The sequence below is a fragment of the Populus nigra genome, chromosome 7 (genome assembly GCF_951802175.1).
Source record: "Populus nigra chromosome 7, ddPopNigr1.1, whole genome shotgun sequence".
Classification (NCBI taxonomy): Eukaryota; Viridiplantae; Streptophyta; class Magnoliopsida; order Malpighiales; family Salicaceae; genus Populus; species Populus nigra.
The window spans coordinates 1,668,402-1,677,107 of NC_084858.1; the positions used below are offsets into that span (position 1 = coordinate 1,668,402).

Sequence of the window (8,706 nt, forward strand, 5' to 3'; positions counted from 1 at the left end):
AATGGAATGTTATTTAAGCATGCTAAAACCAATTTAAACGTACTTTTAAGATTCCAAATCTTGAAATATGGATGGAATAACATGGAAGCATTATTTGATGGAGCAAAGGTGATATATTGGGGGGGGCGGGGGGGGATCCATTGACAAACTGGCATCCCCTTGTTTACTACAAGTTTGGAGGCCATCTAAGGCAGTCTCCTTCATGTGGTCTGTGTGGTGAGATGTTACGGCACCTTTTTTCTAGTTTTTTCTGTTATTTAGGATGTGTGGATGAGGTTGTTTGTTTTTAGTGTTGAACAGTGGATCTTCCTTCTGAGCTTGGAGTATTGGTTATTGACAATTTTCATGGAGTTCGGGATCGCAAAACATTGAAGATTCTTCTTAACTCCACTATCTACTTTGTCATTCAGAGTCTTTGTAATTCAAAAAATAAAAAAGAGAACAAGACAACTTTTAAGAACCAAAATCTTCAGGCACCTATGATGCAATAAAGGTTTTGGTTTTCTCAGGTGAGTTTATTTTGCAGCAATTTGCCAGCGCTTGTTTTTTAAGGTGTTATGCCTTTTCAGGAGGATGCTTATTCTTCTCTTCTGTATATTTGTTTCCATCTTAATAAAATATATTCCGAAGTCCATTCAGTGTTTTTTTTATGTTGTACTTCCTGACATTTAAGTTTAGTGTATAATGTCAAATTGTCAATCCTCTTAAATTGCCGGTATTGCCTCTGAATATTTTCTGTGTTGCTTTCGGCGATGCAGTACCTGGAACTCCTCCCTTGCCCCCCCTCCCCTCTTGAATAACGAGTTTTAGCTGTCAAGTTGCGCGGATCCCTACTGATGGTTCGGGAAAATAATTTTTTTAAAAAAAGTTCTAATACTTTTCCTCTATCTTCGTTACAGTGGTGAATGTTATGTTGGTGAAATGTGGGCTTACGAAATTCATTGTACTTTAGTATATCAGGTGGTTGTTTAACATTTGCTATATTTGTTTTGATCTGTAGTGCCATTCACAGGGACTGGAATTCAATATGGATGACATGATCGTGAAAATGGCAAGCCAAGACCAAACAAAAATAATGCACATCAAACAGCAGCTGGACACCTTAATAGACCATACTCCAAATCACGCAGTATACCCTTTTGTATGCTCTCTTTTCCTTCATGTCTGCTTCTCTAGAAATTTCGTTTTTTGTGCGAACGAGTCTTTAGTCTAGCAGCACTCTTCTTTAAAAAGCAAGGGCAGGTGTAGCAGTGTAGGTCTCTGGTTTGAGTCTTACCTTGTTCTACTTGGATTTTAGAAAAACAAAGGACAATGAAATTGTCACTGTTTAGTTTCCTATTTGATTTGATTTCATTCATACATATGATACAGGAGGCAATTATGGATTTAAATGAAGGGGGATCGACCAAGGGAGAAAGTATGATGTTCTTCAGGTTCATGTGGCTAAATTAATTGAGCAATTAGAGAAACTCGTGGAGAAAGAAGAGCTAGTTTTTACTTCTGAGAATCGTTAAATGCTTCCAGCTGAGGATACAGGTTCCCCCGCTGATTTAAAGCAGGGAAATCAGCAGTCCGTGCAGTGTGAACAAAATCTTGTGTGCTAACATTAGCAGGGTATTAATAACCGAAAGATTGTGTATTATATGATCAATATAATAAAACCATATCGAATTTTCAGCAAACATTATTACATTGTTCTTAGAAAATACTACACGAGACATTGGCTAGTTGTACAGTAAGAGTGCAAAGCGACATTCATGTCAGAACTACGAAGGATGGGAGACAAGAGCATGTTTATCGAGATTAAAGGATGGAGTTAACGAGTTATGATTAATCCATGGTAAAATAAAGATTTTTGGCAAATGTAGGATCCAAGGGAAAGTTTTATAGTAGTTGGAGAATCTTAATGTAAATGGCCCTTTTGAAAAATGCACTAAAAGTTTCAGTAGATCCTAGACTAAACAACAGGCACATCTTTTTCTTTCTTCATCGCTCCCATTTTGTAGAGATTTTGAGATAATAATGAAAACCATAGTGTATTGTTTATGGTGTAGAATGTTGCATTATATAGAAATTTATTACAGCCTAATAATAATAACAGTATCAAATATAATCTGATAATAATAACAGTATCAGCTCTATAAGAAAAGCTATTTAAGATTCTATATACACAACTAATCAGCTCCTCATAACATCTTGATTTCCATGGATTGATCTTTGATGCTAGGAGCGATTTTCTCGTTGATTGATGCCTTGATTATCTCCAGAGTGTAATGTGCTATTATCACCAACACATTTCACTTGCAAGTGAAATTCTATTCATGCGACTAAAACAAAATTTGTCAGACCATAACAGGTTAATATGCGTGTAAAAGCTTCTGTTGATGCCTTTCAATGCTTAATCAAGATGACAGTGAAGATGAATATGGGACAGAATTCTGATGTCTTGTCGTTTCCAGGCAAGTTTCCTTGTAAAGATCAGCAATGTCAGGGCAAATCAAAACCATTCCGTTCAATATCCCATTGACTACTAGTTGTGTTTGAGCTTCCATACTCAGAGCATGACTTCCCAATGATAGCTAGCTACCAGATGGCGTTGAAGATCAAGTTCTTGAGCAGTTCACTGGGATTTTCTTGTTTTGCTTGAAACACAGGCCCCTCTCGGTTCCAAATAGAACATCTGATTTCTAATATTAAGGGAGTCTAAAATGTCTAGGCTTTGAGCATCGTTACAATACTAAATTATCATGCAGCTACCCCTTTTTTCAGCAAAGCATGGTCACCTTCTTTAGAGGAAAACCCTACTCTGAAAACAACTGAACTGCAACACCAAGATGTCACAATTTCTAGTTGTTAAATGACAGAGTTTAAGCACAATCATTATCTCATTAATTCAAAAACTTTTTTTATTTGAACAATTAAGCAAAAGCACTCCCATTGCTAAAACAGAGGAGGGTGGAGGGGGGACAGATAATCAAATTAAGCTCTAAAAATAGAAACTTGTAGCTCAATTGGAGTCGTAGGAATCCTCCTGTGAGGTTAGGATTTATCTTTGTTGTTTCTTTCCTAAATCATGTTTTTTTTTTCATGAGTATAAATGTTTGGATTAACTTACATGCATCTCAATTAATCTCACGAATCCTGAATTTTGATCAACATAGTTGTTGTCTTAAACCGTAAGGTGGGTTTACTGCTTACTTTCCTACTGGCTGGGTAATGGGGTTTAGCCCTTTTCTGTGATTAATGTAAGTCTAACCTTCATTATGTTTAAGGTGGGAGTAAAACCTTCTTCACCTTCATGACTTCCTTTTTTTTTCTATGCGTTATAAAAACAAGTCGTAGCAATATTATTACCATAAAAGATTTATATTTATTCTTAATTGGAGTGTAAATATAAAATATATATTTTAGCTTCCTCAATGTTCTATTTATAAATGTAAATAATTAAGAGAAATGATATTTTTAATTGTGTTTTGAAATAAACTCTTTCAATGTATAATTTGTTTTTTGTCAAGTATTTATCTTGATTTTGAGAATGTATATTTTGTTAAATAGGATTCAAGAGTTTCATCTAATAGTTTAGATGAAAGAAGAATAACTTCGTCAACTTTCAAATTAAAGAAGTTAGTGGAATTGGTGTATATTATTTTTGTGTTACAATATGTTTTTTTAAAATTATTTCTCAGTAAAGTCACATACGAAAACAAATTTATGGAAGAAAACAAATTTATGGAAGTGAATTTCTTTCTAAAGGGTCCGTGTAATTGTAGTTATTGTCATTATCATGACAACTGTGGGCAAATGCAGTTTTTCCTATACTTATCTGCTGGTTTAATTTAATTTAATTTAATTGTTTAATTCCTATCATTGCATTGCCTGATATTATCTTCTTCGCAAGAAGTTCTGAGACGAAAGGGTGTTGAAAGGGTTGTCAGCCTGATCAGCCTAGTGCAAGAAATAATTATGATGGCGACCTCTCCCTTCCGAAGTGAAAGAAAGTTCGAGCAAGGAGGTCCTGTCTATTCTTTTGAACAAATACAGATCGATCTTCCAGTCAAGTTCCCCCCACCATTTCTAAGCATTTGCCGTGTAGACCAGACAATCCATGCCGGCTCTTGCTATAGCAGCCTAACATTTTTAACCTTGTCCAAGGGGTCGTATCATTTGCTAGTTAGACGCGTTCTCTTTCTTCAGCCCTCCTTGGCTGCTTAAGAAGCTGGACATTGCAGATGGTCTGCTCAGTATTTCTCTGTTGACACTTGGCTTCAGACTTCATTTCAAGTAAAATTTTATCTTAATTTATTTTTTAAATTATATTTACCTGCTTGCTTGCCTAACTAGAATGGAAACAGATCAACTCCATGTTCAAATCAGTCATAACAATGATAAACATGGAAGTAACAAATATCTTATATTAAAGGAAATGATCATAGAGTTATTTATGAATGTTCTTGGCTTAAGTTTTCGTTGTTAGGGCTTCATGCAGTCCTGGAGGCAATCAGAGCGTCTGTCTTTGTTTATATATTATCGCAAGAAGAGAGAGCAAAAAAATTGGATTTGCCTGGCAGCAAACAAGGATTAAAGAAGAGATCGAGGAGGTGAAAATAATCTTGAGTAGTTGCATTTCGTACTTTGTGATTTTAAAATATCAATTTTTAAAAATTATAATTCTTCTTAATAAAACTGGATATGTTGATAAACTAATCTAGGAGCAGAAGACATGGCCAAACTAGGAGCCTTTAAAAACGCCAAGAAAACTAGACTCGTATAATCAATACTTTTTCCTTCAATAATGAAAAAAGAAAAAAGAAAAAAAAAGGAGTAATATAATCATATATCACACCAGTAGTAGATCCTGATTCTGATTTGTGGGATCCACTCAACCCGACAAGCAGGTCTCTCAAACCCTATGGCTGTTGGCCTTACTCATCATCCAATCCTAACAACTTCACAACCATCAACCAATGTTTTTGATTGCGGTTCTGTGTTCATCTCCCTTTCAAGTTCACACGCTTTTTCTCAAACCTGCACACCACGACTACTGTATCCGAGTTACAAGTTACATGCAACAGCTGTGAAAATCATCAAGCCCCCTTTCACATCATGGAACAAAAACTAAAATGTGAATAAGAGAAAGAAAAAAAAGAAGAAAGAGACCAAAATCTCCACCCAAAAACATTGGCCAAGAACAAGACCATCGACTACTCTTCTGTCTTCCCATCACTTTGGTCAACTTGGAATAGCTTCTCTAAAACAAACTTCTTCTGTACAAAAATGCTAGATCAGTCTCGTGCCCATCCTGCAATTCCTTTTCCTCACTGATTTTTTTAATTAGTGGTATATTTAAATGATATAAATATATATAAAAGTTGTAAATCATAACTTAGTGGGTTGTGTGGTTGTCAGTGGAGGGCTATCCTTTGGTACTTGGTCTCTGTAGGAGAATCAAAGCCATCGGAGAGAACCCTTTTTCTATAGCAACCATGAGTGTTGGTTAATGAGTCTAGGTGGGTGAGCTGAGGCACTGCGGGTGGTGGGGGTGGTGGTGAAGGTATGGTGACAGGTGGGATCTCAAAGGAATCGAGTGGTGGTGGTGGGTGTCTCCATTGAGGAAGTGGCCCAGCTAGGAGGAGAGTCTGTAAGAGTGGACCAGCTTTCATCACTGCCTGTAAAAGCTTTCCCTTTTCAGGTAATGGCTTTTCAGGAACCAACTCAATTGCTGCTTGAGGGATAGTTTGTGGTGCTGCTGTTTGGGGCAATTGGGATGGTTGTGGAGTCTGGTCAATAACAGGAGATGAAACAATGCTCTCCTCACAATCTGACGATGAGAAGCCATTGCTGGAGTCAATTCCTCTTCTGGGTTCGTCCTCAATGCTGGAAATCCCAGAGAGAGGAGCATTTTGGTGATGTTGCTGCTGCTGCTGGAGCAGGACCTTCTCAATGGCAAGTCTTTTCCATTTCTCCTGTGCATCGTCTCGTTCTCTGATGGCTTTGCTCAATAGATCCTTGAGATGAAACAATTGGTCATCTTTCTTTCTTAGCTCTTCTTGGACTGCTAGCTTTGTTTGCTCAAGCTCTAGAGTTGTGTACAAAAGGGAATTCCGAAGGTCATCCATAGTCTGCATTAGTCAAAACACAGAGGTCCCGTCACAAATTAGCTCCTTAATATCCAAGATCAGAAACCTCATTTTGTAAACTTAGCAGAAAAAAAGAAAACCCCATTACACTCCTAACATCAGACAGTATGGAAAACAGAAAGCAAAATTAATTCTAAGGGAGCCAATAGATTCAAGAAATGTATATTACCTTTCCTTGGCAGTAGTAACCCCAGCTTAGAACAGAACTTCTTTGGTTGTCCATGCTTTTCTTCACTTGACTTGTGGACTGAAGCAGAGCTATATATTTTTTCTTTCTTTTTCCAAGGGAAAGAGAGAGGGAGAGGTGGGGGGGTTTTGAGTGGTTTAGGTAGGCAATTGCTCTTTTATAACAAGAAGCTGCTAATGCTATCAAGTTCTAGTCTCCACTGTTTTCTACGGTATGCCGTCTGTAGCTTTTCTCACTGGGAGAGGGTTGGACAAAAGCACAAAAAGCCAAAGGCTCCTGATGCCAATTTTCTAATATCCTACCTCTGCTTTATCTGTCACTTTCTCCATAGGAGATAGAGTAAAGTCAGTATTTTACACCGAGGGAAGGTTCAGTTCCGCTGTGCCATTCACCATCATAGTCCATAACATGACAATAATCAAACTAGAGCCGTGAATTATTATGAGATGGAGCGGTGAAAGTGGGAAAAGACTAGTCTCCAGTGTACAGTGGGGGGAGCAGGAGGGTGATCAGTGAACTTTCCTAGCTACTTGCATATGTTACATGGAAAAAAAATGTCGAAATATTTGTTGTTACCTTAAAACTCTCGGGGAAATCCCATGTGACCAGGCAAACTAATTTGGAAAGGGACACAGTTTAATTTGGTTTATTTTCCTCGTTTTTGGAACTTAAAAATTGTCATTTTTCTTTTCTTTCTCCTCGAAACATGGCCATTGAGTGACTTTTGAGCACACATGGTATAATAACATTGGATGGTGTAGATTTTCTCCCTCAAATCCTGTAGCAAGATGTCTCCATTTGGAGTTCTAGTTTATTTCTAGTTGGTACTCATTTCATGCTTAGTTTTTTCCACTTGTCCTCCATCCGTTGCCAGCCGTACTATAAGTTATTTTTAATGTAAAAGGATAAAAACCAGATCTCAATTAAAAAACTTTCAACACCCGACTTGAATTAAAGAAAAAATAATGGTGAGCTTTTTATTTTTAAATTTTGAGAAGATAATATTTTGGATTTAAATAAAACTCATGATTTAAATTATAAATTTATTCCGGTTTAATGTTTTTTTTAGAATTTACTTTTTATTTAATTATATGATACTAAAAATAAGTATTCACATGGGAAAAGATAAAATAAAATCAAAGATAAAAACAAAAAATACATATAATTTTATAGAATTTAAATTTAAATCTAAGAGGAAAAAAAAATTAAAGGGTAAAAAGATTAAACCTACATGCCTAGCCTTTTCATTTTTTTTTTCTTGATATCAAAAATCAAACAACACGTTGTCTTGGAGCCCAGATTTTCGACCATTGCAGAGATGGTTGAAAAATAAAAGCCAGGGATCTTTGGACCTAAAAAATAAGTTTTCAATCTAATTTTACCTAAAGACCTAATAAACACTCTTCTAAGATTTAAAAACTAATCTCTCAACTCAAAATAGTTCTAGATTGGTCCAAAAACATAGAATAAAATTGGGGGAAAATGTTTATTGACCTCGATATAAAATTTACAGTGAGAAAAAGGTTAAAAAATACCAAAACAAAAACCTTATTAAATGAAACTCATTGACATCGAGAATGATTTTATTTCATGGCTGGAAGTTAGCCAACCTTTAATCTTCTCTCTCCTACATTGTTTTCCAAAAACTCTCTATCATTCCTCAAATTCAAGAACGAAAAAATAAACAAAATGAATTTTTAAACCAAAATAAAAATTGCAAAAAAGTAAAGTGATGAAAATGAAAAAGGATAAAATTTTGAAAGCAAAAAAAAAAAACATGATACTCCGACCCCATACATATCCCTTGTAAGCTGTGAGTATCACTGATCAACAAGAATAAAAAGTAGCAAATGACCTAAATGGATTGAATTCGTATGTACATAACCCAAGACGCACATTTCTTGATTCCACTAAAAAATAACGATGCATCCTTTTAAAATATTTTTAGGCTTCACTATAAAAAAAAAAATGTACATCATCACTCCATCCACCGCATCATGTGAATGATGCATTTTCTGTGCTTAACAATCTTTATTGACATGAATAACCTTTGCAGTCTAGATGTGATTTGAAAGTATCTAAGTTTTCTACGTGCGACAAGAGTCCTTCCTTTACCAGTTCTGAGTTTATAACGAGCATGCCCACATGTTTTATACTTGATCAACTCTGTATTTTAAAGGTAGTACAACATGTAGAAGTTTGGACACATGTTAATTTTTTAGTATGCTAGACCCAAAGGTTTCATCATGGATTTAGCAGCATAAAAGTTCTCTTTGAGCCTATTCCCTTCAAGTAAAATGCTTTTCTCTCATTCAACAATTCTTTCATAGTCGTCCTCACTTAACTCATGATCCGACTTCATGGTAGACACCCTGTGCAACA

General features: G+C 35.8%; 1 protein-coding gene across 1 annotated transcript; it reads right to left on the reverse strand.

The window, feature by feature from the left end:
• Positions 1 to 4,768: 4,768 nt before the first annotated feature.
• Positions 4,769 to 6,582, reverse strand: LOC133698238 (uncharacterized). Its single transcript, XM_062121100.1, has 2 exons — positions 6,307 to 6,582; positions 4,769 to 6,119 (listed from the first exon to the last, which is right to left on the reverse strand). Exons 1-2 carry the CDS (start codon positions 6,358 to 6,360, stop codon positions 5,403 to 5,405), a joined length of 771 nt encoding a protein of 256 aa, XP_061977084.1. The 5' UTR covers positions 6,361 to 6,582; the 3' UTR covers positions 4,769 to 5,402.
• Between the last annotated feature and the right edge of the window lie 2,124 nt (positions 6,583 to 8,706).

What these genes read in the sequence shown, in the direction of transcription:
- LOC133698238 (XM_062121100.1), bottom strand. Translation starts at nt 6,360, where the DNA reads ATGGACAACCAAAGAAGTTCTGTTCTAAGCTGGGGTTACTACTGCCAA. An exon ending in GTTACTACTGCCAAGGAAAG is followed by an intron (nt 6,120 to 6,306) that starts GTAATATACATT and finishes TGACTAATGCAG; the next exon opens with ACTATGGATGACCTTCGGAA.